At 40.2% G+C, this 17,500-nt stretch overlaps 2 protein-coding genes across 7 annotated transcripts in view; one reads left to right on the forward strand and one right to left on the reverse strand.

The window, feature by feature from the left end:
- The window catches only part of LOC308701221 (F-box/LRR-repeat protein 12), an 11,640-nt gene extending 6,003 nt beyond the window's left edge, over positions 1 to 5,637 (reverse strand). The window contains exons 1-2 of one of the 2 annotated variants that reach the window (XM_081383406.1): positions 5,503 to 5,637; positions 5,132 to 5,207 (exon numbers count right to left, since the gene is read on the reverse strand). In XM_081383406.1, the coding sequence (XP_081239532.1) occupies positions 5,132 to 5,207; positions 5,503 to 5,603 (177 nt within the window). In that variant the 5' untranslated portion in view covers positions 5,604 to 5,637. Of the gene's footprint in view, positions 1 to 5,131; positions 5,208 to 5,458 lie in introns of both variants that reach the window. The other variant, XM_081383407.1, reaches the window with a different exon arrangement.
- On the forward strand, positions 5,133 to 13,937 carry LOC308701222 (leptin receptor overlapping transcript-like 1). Of its 5 annotated transcripts, none has more exons than XM_081383410.1 (5): positions 5,133 to 5,403; positions 5,994 to 6,134; positions 6,738 to 6,813; positions 7,199 to 7,385; positions 12,294 to 13,937. In XM_081383410.1, exons 2-5 carry the CDS (start codon positions 6,119 to 6,121, stop codon positions 12,408 to 12,410), a joined length of 396 nt encoding a protein of 131 aa, XP_081239536.1. In that variant the 5' UTR covers positions 5,133 to 5,403; positions 5,994 to 6,118; the 3' UTR covers positions 12,411 to 13,937. The 5 variants fall into 5 exon arrangements, with proteins under 5 accessions (XP_081239536.1, XP_081239535.1, XP_081239538.1 ...); XM_081383409.1 differs by lacking the exon at positions 5,133 to 5,403 and adding an exon at positions 5,457 to 5,671; XM_081383412.1 differs by lacking the exon at positions 5,133 to 5,403 and adding an exon at positions 5,676 to 5,845.
- The last annotated feature ends 3,563 nt before the right edge of the window (positions 13,938 to 17,500 follow it).

A 17,500-nucleotide genomic window follows, 5' to 3' on the forward strand; every position in this document is an offset into this window, starting at 1 on the left:
AGACACTGTGATCTACAGCACATCGAGGATGAGTGTGTGTGTGTGTGTGTGTGTGTGTGTGTGTGTGTGTGTGTGTGTGTGTGTGTGTGTGTGTGTGTGTGTGGACAGAGAGAGAGCAGAGGATCTGTAGACACTGTGACCTACAGCACATCGAGGATGAGTGTGTGTGTGTGTGTGTGTGTGTGTGTGTGTGTGTGGACAGAGAGAGAGCAGAGGATCTGTAGACACTGTGATCTACAGCACATCGAGGATGAGTGTGTGTGTGTGTGTGTGTGTGTGTGTGTGTGTGTGTGTGTGTGTGTGTGTGTGTGTGGACAGAGAGAGAGCAGAGGATCTGTAGACACTGTGACCAACAGCACATCGAGGATGAGTGTGTGTGTGTGTGTGTGGACAGAGAGAGAGCAGAGGATCTGTAGACACTGTGACCTACAGCACATCGAGGAGGAGTGTGTGTGTGTGTGTGTGTGTGTGTGTGTGGACAGAGAGAGAGCAGAGGATCTGTAGACACTGTGACCAACAGCACATCGAGGATGAGTGTGTGTGTGGACAGAGAGAGAGCAGAGGATCTGTAGACACTGTGACCTACAGCACATCGAGGAGGAGTGTGTGTGTGTGTGTGTGTGTGTGTGTGTGTGGACAGAGAGAGAGCAGAGGATCTGTAGACACTGTGACCTACAGCACATCGAGGAGGAGTGTGTGTGTGTGTGTGTGTGTGTGTGTGTGTGTGTGGACAGAGAGAGAGCAGAGGATCTGTAGACACTGTGACCTACAGCACATCGAGGATGAGTGTGTGTGTGTGTGTGTGTGTGTGTGTGTGTGGACAGACAGAGAGCAGAGGATCTGTAGACACTGTGACCTACAGCACATCGAGGAGGAGTGTGTGTGTGGACAGAGAGAGAGCAGAGGATCTGTAGACACTGTGACCTACAGCACATCGAGGATGAGTGTGTGTGTGTGTGTGTGTGTGTGTGTGTGTGTGGACAGACAGAGAGCAGAGGATCTGTAGACACTGTGACCTACAGCACATCGAGGATGAGTGTGTGTGTGTGTGTGTGTGTGTGTGTGTGTGGACAGACAGAGAGCAGAGGATCTGTAGACACTGTGACCAACAGCACATCGAGGAGGAGTGTGTGTGTGGACAGAGAGAGAGCAGAGGATCTGTAGACACTGTGACCTACAGCACATCGAGGAGGAGTGTGTGTGTGTGTGTGGACAGAGAGAGAGCAGAGGATCTGTAGACACTGTGACCTACAGCACATCGAGGAGGAGTGTGTGTGTGTGTGTGGACAGAGAGAGAGCAGAGGATCTGTAGACACTGTGACCTACAGCACATCGAGGAGGAGTGTGTGTGTGTGTGTGTGTGTGTGGACAGAGAGAGAGCAGAGGATCTGTAGACACTGTGACCAACAGCACATCGAGGATGAGTGTGTGAGTGTGTGTGTGTGTGTGTGTGTGTGTGTGTGTGTGGACAGAGAGAGAGCAGAGGATCTGTAGACACTGTGACCTACAGCACATCGAGGATGTGTGTGTGTGTGTGTGTGTGTGTGTGTGTGTGTGTGTGTGTGTGTGTGTGTGTGTGTGTGTGGACAGAGAGAGAGCAGAGGATCTGTAGACACTGTGACCTACAGCACATCGAGGATGAGTGTGTGTGTGTGTGTGTGTGTGTGTGTGTGTGTGTGTGTGGACAGAGAGAGAGCAGAGGATCTGTAGACACTGTGACCTACAGCACATCGAGGATGAGTGTGTGTGTGTGTGTGTGTGTGTGTGTGTGTGTGTGTGTGTGTGTGTGTGTGTGTGTGTGTGGACAGAGAGAGAGCAGAGGATCTGTAGACACTGTGACCAACAGCACATCGAGGATGAGTGTGTGTGTGTGTGTGTGTGTGTGTGTGTGTGTGTGTGTGTGTGGACAGAGAGAGAGCAGAGGATCTGTAGACACTGTGACCTACAGCACATCGAGGATGAGTGTGTGTGTGTGTGTGTGTGTGTGTGTGTGTGTGTGTGTGTGTGTGTGTGTGTGGACAGAGAGAGAGCAGAGGATCTGTAGACACTGACCTACAGCACATCGAGGATGAGTGTGTGTGTGTGTGTGTGTGTGTGTGTGTGTGTGTGTGTGTGTGTGGACAGAGAGAGAGCAGAGGATCTGTAGACACTGTGACCTACAGCACATCGAGGATGAGTGAGTGTGTGTGTGTGTGTGTGTGTGTGTGGACAGAGAGAGAGCAGAGGATCTGTAGACACTGACCTACAGCACATCGAGGATGAGTGTGTGTGTGTGTGTGTGTGTGTGTGTGTGTGTGTGGACAGAGAGAGAGCAGAGGATCTGTAGACACTGTGACCTACAGCACATCGAGGATGAGTGTGTGTGTGTGTGTGTGTGTGTGTGTGTGTGTGTGTGTGTGTGGACAGAGAGAGAGCAGAGGATCTGTAGACACTGACCTACAGCACATCGAGGATGAGTGTGTGTGTGTGTGTGTGTGTGTGTGTGTGTGTGTGTGTGTGTGTGGACAGAGAGAGAGCAGAGGATCTGTAGACACTGTGACCTACAGCACATCGAGGATGAGTGAGTGTGTGTGTGTGTGTGTGTGTGTGTGGACAGAGAGAGAGCAGAGGATCTGTAGACACTGACCTACAGCACATCGAGGATGAGTGTGTGTGTGTGTGTGTGTGTGTGTGTGTGTGTGTGTGTGTGTGTGTGGACAGAGAGAGAGCAGAGGATCTGTAGACACTGTGACCTACAGCACATCGAGGATGAGTGAGTGTGTGTGTGTGTGTGTGTGTGTGTGGACAGAGAGAGAGCAGAGGATCTGTAGACACTGACCTACAGCACATCGAGGAGGAGTGTGTGTGTGTGTGTGTGTGTGTGTGTGTGTGTGTGGACAGAGAGAGAGCAGAGGATCTGTAGACACTGTGACCTACAGCACATCGAGGAGGAGTGTGTGTGTGTGTGTGTGTGTGTGGACAGAGAGAGAGCAGAGGATCTGTAGACACTGTGACCTACAGCACATCGAGGATGAGTGTGTGTGTGTGTGTGTGTGTGTGTGTGTGTGTGTGTGTGTGTGTGTGTGGACAGAGAGAGAGCAGAGGATCTGTAGACACTGTGACCTACAGCACATCGAGGATGAGTGTGTGTGTGTGTGTGTGTGTGTGTGTGTGTGTGTGTGTGTGTGTGTGTGTGTGTGTGGACAGAGAGAGAGCAGAGGATCTGTAGACACTGTGACCTACAGCACATCGAGGATGAGTGTGTGTGTGTGTGTGTGTGTGTGTGTGTGTGTGTGTGTGTGTGGACAGAGAGAGAGCAGAGGATCTGTAGACACTGTGACCTACAGCACATCGAGGAGGAGTGTGTGTGTGTGTGTGTGTGTGTGTGTGTGTGTGTGTGTGGACAGAGAGAGAGCAGAGGATCTGTAGACACTGTGACCTACAGCACATCGAGGAGGAGTGTGTGTGTGTGTGTGTGTGTGTGTGTGTGTGTGTGTGTGTGTGTGTGGACAGAGAGAGAGCAGAGGATCTGTAGACACTGTGACCTACAGCACATCGAGGAGGAGTGTGTGTGTGTGTGTGTGTGTGTGTGTGTGTGTGTGTGTGGACAGAGAGAGAGCAGAGGATCTGTAGACACTGTGACCTACAGCACATCGAGGAGGAGTGTGTGTGTGTGTGTGTGTGTGTGTGTGTGTGTGTGGACAGAGAGAGAGCAGAGGATCTGTAGACACTGTGACCTACAGCACATCGAGGAGGAGTGTGTGTGTGTGTGTGTGTGTGTGTGTGTGTGTGTGTGTGTGTGGACAGAGAGAGAGCAGAGGATCTGTAGACACTGTGACCTACAGCACATCGAGGAGGAGTGTGTGTGTGTGTGTGTGTGTGTGTGTGTGTGTGTGTGTGTGTGGACAGAGAGAGAGCAGAGGATCTGTAGACACTGTGACCTACAGCACATCGAGGAGGAGTGTGTGTGTGTGTGTGTGTGTGTGTGTGTGTGTGTGTGTGGACAGAGAGAGAGCAGAGGATCTGTAGACACTGTGACCTACAGCACATCGAGGAGGAGTGTGTGTGTGTGTGTGTGTGTGTGTGTGTGTGTGTGTGTGTGTGGACAGAGAGAGAGCAGAGGATCTGTAGACACTGTGACCTACAGCACATCGAGGAGGAGTGTGTGTGTGTGTGTGTGTGTGTGTGTGTGTGTGTGTGTGGACAGAGAGAGAGCAGAGGATCTGTAGACACTGTGACCTACAGCACATCGAGGATGAGGAACACTTTCTGCTCTTCTGCTCCAGATACTCCAGTATAAGAGAAACCTTTCTGCCCAGATTTGAAATCTTGATTCCATCGTTCTCTGAACTGAGTGACACTGAGAAAATGTTCTTCTTACTGGGAGAAGATGATAGTACAGCTGCACTCGCGGCTAAATATGTGTTAGCTATTCACAACGCCAGAGTCAGCTAATTCTCTAGAGAGACCCACTGTACTTATTCATTTATTAGGATAGATTGTGTTTATTTATCTATTTATTTATATTTACTATGCTACATATGACATGATCTATACATATATGTTTTATTTGTTTTATTATTTATATATGTTGATGCTTTGGCAACATTGTGTTACACAGTCATGCTAATAAAGCTCATTTTGAATTGAATAGGCCTTATGCCCAGCTCCACTACTTCCTGAACTTCAGCCAGCTCCTTTGTTTCCTGTCTGCAATTATTGGACAAACTGATTAATCCAGGTGTGCCTGACCTTAGTAACAATAATCAGACACACCTGGATTAATCAGTTTGACCAATAATGACAGACAGGAAACAAAGGAGCTGGCTGAAGTTCAGGAAGTAGTGGAGCTGGGCATAAGGCCTATTGGAATTGAATTGAGTGAGTGTGAGAGAGAGAGTGTGTGAGAGAGAGTGTGAGTGTGTGAGAGAGAGTGTGAGTGTGAGTGAGTGAGTGAGTGAGTGAGTGAGTGAGTGAGTGAGTGAGAGAGAGAGAGAGAGAGAGAGTGAGTGAGTGAGTGAGTGAGTGAGTGAGTGAGAGTGAGTGAGAGAGAGAGAGAGAGAGAGAGAGAGACTCACTTCAGTCTGAAACTCCTGAACTAAAGTACAAAACAAAACAAGAGCATAAAGACAATAAAGATGTTGAAACTCACTCTTTTCCATGTGGACAGATCGACAGCTCTCCACAGTCTCTGGTCCTTCACCAGCTGCTTCCAGCGCCTGCACACTCTATACACACACACACACACACACACACACACACACACACACGCTATTGTTTGTTTGTGTTTGATGACTTCCGGTGTCTGATCGCCGTCTATAATGTGACTGAACGACAGGATCTCTCACAGTTGTTACAGTAAATCAGCGCTAACTGGTGTTTCTACATGATCATCATTACAATAAATTAATTATATAAAACATGGTAAGCGATAAAACAAAACAAAACAAAACACTGTCACCAACCGAATTGCACTCACGTGTAACTAACACAGTTATTGTATGACATGACGCGATATTGTACCTGGAGTTGCGCACGAGTTCTCGTACATTTAAATAAGATAAAATATCAATTAAAATGTTTTCAGGAAAATAGTCCAGAGTGTAGCATCTCACCGCGTCCATCTCAGTGCGGAACCTTCATCGCCCGCGATACACTGACGGACACATTTACCCGTGACACGCTGTTTCCGGTGTGCTGCATTACTCGTTTGATATATTACAATTAATACTTCAGCATTGTCATATTTATGTTATAATAAGCTGTTTGAGAGCTGTTGCTGATCAATCGGTGACAAGATATCTTAATTTTCTACGACTATTCAAATTAAAAGTGTTTAAAAAACAATTTACTGATAGGCATTCATGTAGGAAATTAATATGTTGTTAACATTGCATCGATATTTGTTTGAAAATATTATTATTTAATAAGTCTATCCATAAATATATATTTTTTACTAATATTTATGTTCATCTGATGTTTGATTTGTGTTGTTGTTCTGCGGTCACCGGAAGTGGTCTAGTCCGGCGCATGCGCAGTGTGGAGGGCAGCGCTAGCGGTGCAGAGCATCAGAAGCGCGAGGAGTTTCTGCAGCTTTATTTGTTCAGACTGTTCAGTTGTGTGTTTATGAATCTACATAATGGCGGGGATTAAAGGTGAGCACATTAATGTGTGTGTGTGAGTGTGTTTGCGGTGTGTGGTGATGACGCGGAAGAGGTTTGATGTCCATTAGCGGCCGCAGATTTACATCCTCCATCGAAACTAAACATCAGTTCTATAGAAACCACTCCGAACACACACACACATACACACTTTATCAATATATGTGTGCTCTACTTCCTAGAGTCATATAAAGTTGAAAATATTCTTTATTAAAATACACACATTGTGTGTGTGTGTGTGTGTGTGTGTGTGTGTGTGTGTGTGTGTGTGTGTGTAATGTATGTGTGTGTATATATATATATATATATGTGTGTGTGTGAGAGAGAGAGAGAGAGAGAGAGAGAGAGAGAGTGTGAGTTTGTGTGTTAGTGTGTGTGAGAGAGAGTGTGTGTGTATATATGTGTCAGAGAGAGAGAGTGTGTGTGTCAGAATGTGTGTGTATGTTTGAGAGTTTGTATATGTGAGTGTGTGAGGGAGGGAGGGAGAGTGTGTGTACAGTAAATATATATACACATATATTGAAGTATTTAGTGTTAGTTGTGATTGACAGGTGTGTCAGCACTGATGTGTGTGTGTGTAAATCTGCTGTTCCTCAGCTCTCATCAGCCTGTCGTTCGGAGGAGCGATCGGCCTCATGTTCCTCATGCTGGGCTGCGCGCTGCCCGTCTACAAGTGAGTGTGTGTGTGTGGTCATGTGATCTGCTGTATGCATGCATGTGTGTTTCTGTGCAGTGCGCACTGGTCCTGCTCTTCTTCATCCTCTCCCCGATCCCGTACTCTGTGTGTGTGTGTGAGTGTGTGTGATCTGTCATGTGATCTGTGTGTGTGTTTCTCTGTTCCTGCTTTTCTTCTACATCCTCTCCCCGATCCCGTACTCTCTCTCTGTGTGTGTGTGTGTGTGTGTGTGTGTGTGTGTGTGTGTGTGTGTGTGTGTGATCGGTCATGTGATCTGTGTGTGTGTGTGTGTGTGTGTGTGTGTGTGTGTGTGATCGGTCATGTGATCTGTGTGTGTGTGTGTGTGTGTGGTCATGTGATCTGTGTGTGTGTTTCTGTGCAGTGCGTACTGGCCTCTGTTCCTGCTCTTCTTCTACATCCTCTCCCCGATCCCATACTGCATCTCCCGGCGTGTGGTGGACGACTCGGACTCGGCTAGTAATGCCTGTAAAGAGCTGGCCATCTTCCTGACCACGGGGATCGTCGTGTCGGCCTTCGGGCTGCCCGTCATCTTCGCCCGCGCCGCTGTGGTAAACACACACACACTCACTCGCTGTGGTAAATACCAGACCGTCCTGTTAAAGTCAACATCAAACACACACACACACACACAACCTGCGTGAAGTTGGCCCCCCACCCAACGCAAAACGTCGTCAAACTATGCTCAATCGTTTGTGCTGGTTTGTGCTGTAAAAAGTTTCGTTTGTGCTGCTTCGGTTTTTTAGATATTAAAATGATATTTTTAGGTCGTACTGAGGTCACTCAGCCCCCCATATGTTCCAAATTCACCCAAAATAGTCTCATTCGTTTGTGCTTCGTTTGTGCCTGTTTGTGCCGGTAAAATTTTCGTTTGTGCTGCTTCGGGTTTTAAAATATCAGAAATTGAATTATAGACGATGACGTCACCAGCCCCCCCACATGCTCCAAATTCACCCAAAATAGTCTCGTTCGTTTGTGCTTCGTTTGTGCTGTTTTGTGCCGGTACAATTTTCGTTTGTGCTGCATCGGCCTTTAAAAAATATATATTATATAATATAATATAATATAATATAATATAATATAATATACATATATATTTTTTTTACAGTAGCTAGTTGAAGTAACAAGGTAAGACCGAAACGGATTAAATTAATCAAAAGGGGAAAAAATATCAAAAATTAAATTTTCCACAAAAAATATTAAACATAAAAAACAAAAACAAACAAAAAAAAAACATACGCAATATGTAAAAAATATAATACAAAATACAATACAAAATAAGAGCCTTTCTTAAATGAGCAGTGAGCACCAATAATAATTGAGCACAACATCAACATCTTATGATTTCTAAAGAATAATGTGACGTTAAAAACTGGAGTAATGATACAGAAAATTCAGCTTTGACATTACAGGAATAAATTACATTTGAATTATATTAAATTTGAATTATATTAATATTAAAATATTAATTATATGAATATATATAATCTATTTATAGGCTAATCATTTTTCACAATATCAGCAGCACTTCCAAACTGTAATACATTATAGATTACTTTGTTACTTTTATTTAAAGGAAATTATTTAGAGTACCTTACAATAAAGGCCGTCTCAGAATTGTAATGCATTAGCTACTCCAGTTACTTTCACCAAAATAACTACAGAAGTAGAACTTAACATTTCTAAAACAAACGACTAGGGCTGTGTAACAATATGCAATATGAAACCAAAATCCCGACGCTCCATCCACGGACCTGTGTTGCGGTGTGAGAAGGCAGAATCGCGACACACCCCTTCCAACTCCTGAGTCCAGATCCAATGCTACCACATCTTCATATAACTATTATTTGAAGTTAACATTATAAAATACATAGACTTACACCACAAAAACAGTTGAGGATAAATTCTTTAAAATTGGTCAATTCCAGCGTTATGGACGTGACATTTGCAAGTCAAAACTTGAAGTATAAATTATCAGAATAAATTAATACCAATATATTGAAACTGTCTGTTATATATCCATAGGCTTCTCCCTTAATAAAGGAGTCCAGACATTAAAAAATATCAGTCTACTCATGCGTTTTATATTTAATATGAGGGAAATAGCATGTGCGTTACATTTTTTTTTTAGTAATTCTGCGCAAACCAAAAGTAGCCTAATACTAGCCTACCCACCGGATGAAGAAGCGTTGTCTCTCCGCAGAACATAAATTATTCATTTTATTTAATTTTTCGTGTTTGCATTTATGAGGAAAAAACAATGTAACGGACGGAGAACTTCGTTACGGACTGACCACTCTGAAAACGACACTAAAAGACTGCTTTAAAACTTTCACAGAGACCTCAAACAGAAAGCACAAAGCCTTTCTTTAAGGTGAAATTCGTTTTGTATTAATTTTATCTTAATTTTAATCATTGTTTCATCTACCAAATGCCAGGATTTAATAGGCAAAATAAAATGTTAATAGGCCTATATCAGACAACAGATAATCAGGACATAGAGGCGCCGGCGCCTGAACTGCAGTTGGTCTCATAAATGAACCGAAACTCAGCGCCTAGACCTACTTGCATCACAGACATGTCTACTTTTAAACAGAACAATTCAAAACGAAAGAAAACAGACTGCTCTCTGCTTATGTATGAAATGTGCATTTCTCTGTGGTGCGTTCATGAAGATGCAGGCTGGTTGAAGTCATTTAATGGGCTGGTGAAGTCACCGTCTATAATTCGCTTTCATTCACTGTCTAATATTTTAAAGCCCGATGCAGCACAAACGAAAATTGTACCGGCACAAAACAGCACAACCGAAGCACAAACTAACGAAACTATTTTGGGTGAATTTGGAGCATGTGGGGGGGCTGGTGACGTCATCGTCTATAATTCAATTTCTGATATTTTAAAACCCAACGCAGCACAAACGAAAATTTTACCGGCACAAACCAGCACAAACGAAGCACAAACGAACGAGACTATTTTGGGTGAATTTGGAACATATGGGGGGCTGAGTGACCTCAGAATGACCTAAAAATATCATTTTAATATCTAAAAAACCGAAACAGCACAAACGAAAATTTTTACAGCACAAACCAGCACAAACGGAGCACAAACGATTGAGCATAGTTTGACGACGTTTTGCGTTGGGTGGGGGGCCAACTTCACGCAGGTACACACACACACACACAGACTCTCTCCCATGTACACTCACACTCTCTCACTGCATGATCCTCTCTATTAAAATGCATTTATAATGCTTCCAATCTTCAAGATCAGGGGCAATAGTACCTCTGTCTTTTATATTTATATAGTTTAATATGGTTAATCAATATAACATGAAGAGTGTCATGTTTTTCCCCATCAGCTTTATTACAAATGTGATATTGATTTTACAGCTCAGTTCAGTAAACAAGAGGTTAATATTAAGTGACTTACATTTTAGACACAATATCGCTTGATTTTGCTCTATTTCCTTAATGAAAACCGTTCCAAACGAAGACTGAGCTCTGTTTAGTGTCCCTGTGTTTCAGCACTGAACGAACGAATCGGATGAATCAATGATTCAGTGACTCACTCACTTCGTTCCGGAATGAATCAGCCGTTTGAATGAATCGGTTGAATCTCAATGACTCACTCGCTGACACTTACCGGCGGTTTTAATTTACCATTTAAAGTATCTTTAAAAAAAATTTAATCAGTGCAATCAATCCTCGTTTTATTTTTAAAACATCAAAATCTGTCGTAATATAATTTTTTTGATCTCACCTTTTTGTCTGCATTTATATTTTTTAAGCAGCACTTGCACTTAAATTACAATTGCATAAATAATGTTGTGAGATTACTGTTTTAAATATACAATTTGGAATCTATAAATATGAAATGATTGAAAAAAATAGATTTTTTTTAAATGTGAAACACAAACTGCCAGTAGGTGGCGGCAAATCACTGTCTTAATGAGTGAGTCGTTGAATCATTGACTCACCCAATTTGTTCAAACACGCAGAATCATTCATTAATGAAATACCTTGATGAAAATAAAAAATAAATACCTATACAAATCTTCTTTTGGCGAAATAGAGCAAAACAAAGACGCTGTTGTCTCCACGATGCAAGTCACTTAACATTTACTCATGGTTTATTGAATTGTTGGCCTGACATGAATCAGTCCAACAGTCCCACTGGGAAGATGCTCCGTTAGAGGCTCAGAAATCAAATCAAATACACAATTTAAAAGTGCAACCAATAATCTTGCAGAGGCAGTTCTTGAAGAATTACGAAATGTCCATTTAAGTCAAATAAATTGATGTAGTCTAATATAATATACACTACTGTTCAAAAGTTTGGGGTCAGTGAGATTTTTTATGTTTTTAAAAGAAGTCTCTTCTGCCCATCAAGGCTGCATTTATTTGATTAAAATACAGTAAAAATACTGAAATATTATTATAGTGTAAATCAGCTGTTCTCTATGTGAATATACAGTAAAGTGTAATTTATTCCTGTGTTCAAAGCTGAATGTTCAGCATCATTACTCCAGTCTTCAGTGTCACATGATCCTTCAGAAATCACTCTAATATGAGGATCTGATGATCAAGAAACATTTATGATTATTATCAGTGTTGAAAACAGTTGTGTACCAATTTTTTTTCAAAATTCTGATGAATAGAAAGTTCAAAAGAACAGCATTTATTTAAAATAGAATATTTTCTAACATTATAAATGTCTTTACTGTCACTTTTGATCAGTTTAACTCATCCTTGATGAATAAAAGTATTGATTTATTTTATTTCTTTCCCCCAAAAATAAAACTCTCACTGACCCCAAACTTTTGAACGATAGTGTTTAATGTTACAAAAGCTTTAGATTTCAGATAAATGCTTTTCTTTTGAACTTTCTATTCATCATAGCATCCTGAAATAAAAATGTACACAACTGTTTTCAACACTGATAATAATCATAAATGTTTCTTGATCATCAGATCCTCATATTAGAGTGATTTCTGAAGGATCATGTGACACTGAAGACTGGAGTAATGATGCTGAACATTCAGCTTTGATCACAGGAATAAATTACACTTTAAAATATATTAAAATAGAAAACAGTCATTTTAAATTGTCATAATATTTCACTGTATTACTGTTTTTTTTATTGTTTTTTATCAAATAAATGCAGCCTTGGTGAGCAGAAGAGACTTCTTTTAAAAACATTAAAAATCTTACTGACCCCAAACTTTTGAACGGTAGTGTGTGTATATATATATATATATATTAGTCTAATATACATTTTCCTGTCTCAGGAAATCGAGGTGATAAAATCCTAAAATAATGCATAACTTCATACGTATGGTTGGCCAGTTTACATGTCGGATAGTGATAAACACAATATCAGTTCTCTGTAAACGAGTCCAGGTCTTGAGTGTGAAAGCGTGGACTAATGGTGTGTGTGTGTGTGTGTGTGTGTGTGTGCAGATCGAGTGGGGCGCGTGTGCGCTCGTCCTGACGGGGAACATCGTCATCTTCGCCACCATCCTGGGCTTCTTCCTGGTGTTCGGGTCGAACGACGACTTCAGCTGGCAGCAGTGGTGAAGCCGTCCGTCTCACTGTCACGGCACTGTCTGTTACGCTGACATCTTATTTATAACCGCCGCCCATGATAGATGCAGGAAATCAGTGCAATAATTTTCTTCATTTTAGATCCTTCTGACATTTTATTTTTTATTTTTTCATGTCATGCACGACTGAGTTCAGGTGGTCGAACGAACACTGGTGACATCGAGCATTTGATGTTGTTCAGCAGCTTTACGACTCCGGTGTCTTTTCTGTTACCAGCTTTCTTTTTTATTCACAACTTATTTATTTGTTCCTGTGTCGCTCTTGTTTTCTCTTTGATAGCGCATTAAACATGAGATTGTAGAATGAAGCTCGTCGTGTTCATGTTGACTCGGATGATTCTGTTAGTTTGTGTGTTTTTGTTTTGCGCTTGGCATCGGGAGATTTCCCAGGCATGTTTCTTTGGAAAAAGCAACAAGAAAGGAACTGTTTATCAGCTAACTATGAAATTCAGATCATGTTTGATTTAAAAGCATGTAGACTAGCTCATAAACATCTTTTAAGGTGTACATTAAAAAAGAAAGACAAGATCATGCATCTCTCCGAAACTATTCAAGACGCAGTTGTGTTTCTGAGCAAGTGTTTAAAGTCAACATGGACTCAAATGACACATTTCTGCTCTGATTGGCAGTGATTTATCCGTGAAAAAAATTAAAATTCAATAAAAACAAGTTGGCCTTCATAATCTTTAATCAAAATGTAATGCTTTTTAAGGCAAAACACCCCAAGTGAATAGGAAAAAAACATTAACAGATATCACCATACTTCCCCAGATGATTGATTACATTAAGAATTGCAAAAAAAAAAAAAAAAATCTGAAATGTATGTATAAATATGCAAATGAGGCATTATCTGCACTGATTTGCATACATCTCCAGAACATAAACCTGAACATCAGATAAACCCAGGTTCAAAATTCTTGTTTGATCTTGTTTGAAGGTTTTTATAAAAGGCATTTTGGATTTCTGTTTTTAAAACTCCATAAATAAAAAAATAAAAAATTGGAATAAATATTGCATAAAATCAGGCGTATGATATATATGAACAAACCCTTCAGTAAAAACCTTAAGAATATAGACGGGAATAAAACTGTAAGTTTTGGTATTTATAAGTTCTGCTGAAGTGGACAACAAAACTTTTAAAGATATGAACTGTAATAGAAATCTACAGACGCAAATAGATAAAGTGCATTAAAATAAACACTTAAAAGTGTGTTTTGGATGTTTTCTTTCCACTAATCTGAAAAACACTTCATGAACGCCAAAAAGAGCTAAATCTAAATATTGACAGATGCATGAAAATCATGTTTTTCCTATAAAATCTGTACTTTTTTTCATCCTGTTCACAAAATCAGTGTAGAATGTTTTGTCGATGCGGTTTTATGTTGACTTTAACGCTTTAAGGAGATATTCTGTTATTTTATATCTTACTGTGCAGAAACGGCACAAGTAACATTGTGACTTTTTCCCCCTCCTGTTCTTTTTTAAATAAATGCCATTTTTGAAAAAAAAAAAGAAGAATTTTACATTTGTTGTACACGACCTTTGACCTTTGTTCTCTGTTCCTGTTCAGATTTTACCTCTTTCACTGACCCCATCATTAGTTTCATCAATGTAATCAAAGGATCACCAGAAGACACACATAATATAATATATAAGAACTTGCATGTCCTCAGGCAGGGTTTCTCTTCTGTCAGTGTGGAATGAGGGAGAGTCGCTGAAACACGTCTGCGTTACACAAACACCTGCCAGATTTACCTCACATTTCATGAATAACTCACATTTGTGTGAATACATGTTTGGGTCACTAACCTAAAGGGGGAAAATAATTACGCATACAAAAAATTAAGAATTTCACTCCAAACTCTGATTTCTGTAGCGGGATGTTTTACTTTGTAGTTTTGTAGTTGTCATTATTCTCAGTGATTAGATTCTTATTAATGTAGGAGCATGTTAATGTATATATATTTAAAATTATATATTTATATTTGCTTCTATCACTGTAATGACTATTTAGTGGTTATGAAAATAATGCCACAATGCACAGAAACTACATTTTCTTCTTGAGTCTATGGCAGCACAAGGAACCGTATGGTAGAAAGTTGTGAAATTTGGCACACTGATAGAGGACAGTCTGAACATTAGCCACATCAAATTTGGAGTCTCTAACTCAATCCCTCTAGCGCCACCCACTGTCCAAAATTGCACTTACGTTTATGCTAATAACTTTTGAACCGTAAAAGATTTCCACCATGAAACATTTTCCACCATTTTGAATTTTCCACCATTTTGAATTCCTCCTAGCCGGTTTGTCTGATTTTTACCAAAATTGGCTCAGATCTTCATCAGACCATGCCGACAAAAAGTAATTGAAAGCTTTTCGATAGACCCAACCGTTCTCGAATAACGTGCAAACAAATTTGCCGAAGAGCACGTCAAATTGAACACGAGGCTATATCTCTGAAACGCTTAAGCGAATTGAGGTGAGTCTTGGTACATGTCATCACTAGCATGACCTGAGGCTACATGCAGAGTTTCGGCACAGCGCCACCTACTGGTCAGGAGACATGAAAAATGGCTATTTTCTGCTTATAACTAATGAATGGTTTGCCCAAAAAACATAAACTTTTAATTCAGTGTGCCATACTGAGACAAATGATACCCAGTTATCCCATAACATACATAGTATTTTGGGCATTTTGAATTTTACCATAAAATGCTGAAGGAAATCAAAAAGTTTCAGAACAGCGCCAACTTTTGGTCACAATTTATAATGAAATTTAAAAAAATACTAATAGCTATTTATTAATTACATTAATTGATGAAACACACTTTATATGTCACCTATTGTCAACACCACACAACACCAATTTAGTAACAGCGCCACCTGTCCAAAAGTTATAAGCAATTTAGTCAAATTACAAGTGATTGTATTTGTGATTTTTCTGGCATTTTTACTAAAATAATCTAAAAATGCCTTTAACTCTCCGTGCCTTTTTAAAGCTTGACTCTTAATTGTTGCTTGCAACTCTATACATTAGCTATATGAGTGGGGCACATTCCTGCCAGGTTTCGTGTGTGTGTGTGTGTGCATTTGAATATTTGTAGAGAAAGAAAGAGTGTTTTCTTCCCCCGAAGCGAGAGAGATCCATCATCGTGTTCAGAGCCGCAGTGAAGGACTGAGAGACCAGAACACACTGGAGGTTATGAGGAGGTTTTTCAGAGTCGACAGAGATGAACATTACGGTCAGATTCAGTATCTCACGGCCAAATGCATCCGCCTGTCTCAGGAGAAAGGTGAGAGTCCACATGATCAGATTCAGAGATGGAAAACAACTTTAGATTATGTAGATCAGCTAAACTCAAGAAGCCTGACAATGCTAACAACAACCACATTCCTTTTCTTTTAAATGTATTATTTGCTACAATTCTGTAATTTATTTGACTTATTCTGCTCTACGCGTATATTTTTGTTGTTAACACTTTACAATAAGGTCCCATTTGTTAACTTTCATGCATTAACTAATAATGAGCAAAAACATTTGTTACAGTATTTAATAATCTTTGTTAGTAATAATAATAATAAAAGAGATAGTTCACCAAAGGACAATTCTCTCATCATTTACGCAAACCTGTTTGAGTTTATTTGTTCTGCTGAACACAAAAGATATTTTGATGAACAGTTGTTGGTCCCCATTGACTGTAATAGTGTAGTAATTTATTTTTTCTTACTATGGAAGTCAATGGGGACAATGAAGTATTTATAAGTGTTACCATTTTGTCAGAATTATTTGTTTATTTGCATTATTAAACTTTTTACTTTGCACAATTTCTCATTCTCTGCATCTGTGCTTGAAATGCTTCAACTAAAATGACTAGAAGGGTTAGTTGGTAAGCTGATCTCTGATCAGTAATTCAGTAATAATAGTGGCTCAATGATTTCCGTTTGGTTCTGTTTGTTTCTTTGTACAAAAGTCCAATTACAAAATTAGGTCTTTATTTTTTAACCTCTTATTGGAACAACATTTTTGATGTGATTAAGTGGTCGTTTGTTTGGTCACTCGCTCCGAAAATTTTCTTAACAAATAAAAATCAAAAAAATATCTACAGATTTTATCCTGTCAAGCTTTTTCTGCAGAAATTTAGAAGTAACATTGATTATTTTTGTGCAGTTTCTTCTGAAAGTGTGGGTCACATGATTTGGGAGTGTTCGTGTTTCTGGAGGAGTGTTAATGTCCAAAATGTGTTCTGTGATGTTTCCCTAGCTTACAGACACACTCTTTTGGGGTTTTATATTAATGACAAGCAATTATTTTGTTTTAACCTCCTTTTATTTATTGGAAAGTTTTATGATTTGTAAATATACAAAAAGTGACATCTCAAACAAGAATTGAATTTGTACTTACCGGTAAATAGAATTTCAATGTGTCTGTAAATAAGAAAGCTATAAAAACATCTAGAATTTGTGTCATGTTTAATATTCTTTCATAATATAATTATTTTTTTCCCTTTCTTTTATATCTATTGACAAATAATTTTCAATAGCCTATACAAATTAGGCTACTTTATATTATTTTTCTTGTTGACTGTTGAATTATAACTAGTTTATTGTCTGAAAGTTTGTCTGGTTTTGTATCTTAAGTTTGTTAAAATTTGCAATAAAAAAACTAATTCAGTAATGCAGTGCGAGAGTGTGTGTGTGTGTGTGTGTGTGTGTGTGTGTGTGTTGTGCATGCGCGTGTGTGTGTGTGTTTGTGTGCGCGTGCGTGTGCGTGTGTTTGTTTGCGTGTGTGTGTGCGCGTGTGTGCGTGTGTGTGTGTGTGTGTGTGTGTGTGTGTGTTGCAGCAGTGCTCCAGCGTGAGCTGCTGGTGTCTCGAGAGCGTCAGCAGGCTCTTCAGGTGGAGATGGAGGCTCTGTCAGTGCGAGTGTGTCATAAAGAGCAGACCTGTGTTGAGATGAGCATCAAATACCAGCAGCTGATGGAGAGATTTCAGCAGCAGGTACAGCCCAACACAAACCACATTAATATGTGAGATGATCACTGGATGAAACGTGTACCACAATGAG

The sequence above is a fragment of the Scardinius erythrophthalmus genome (assembly GCF_964197995.2).
Source record: "Scardinius erythrophthalmus genome assembly, chromosome: 13".
Lineage (NCBI taxonomy): Eukaryota > Metazoa > Chordata > Actinopteri > Cypriniformes > Leuciscidae > Scardinius > Scardinius erythrophthalmus.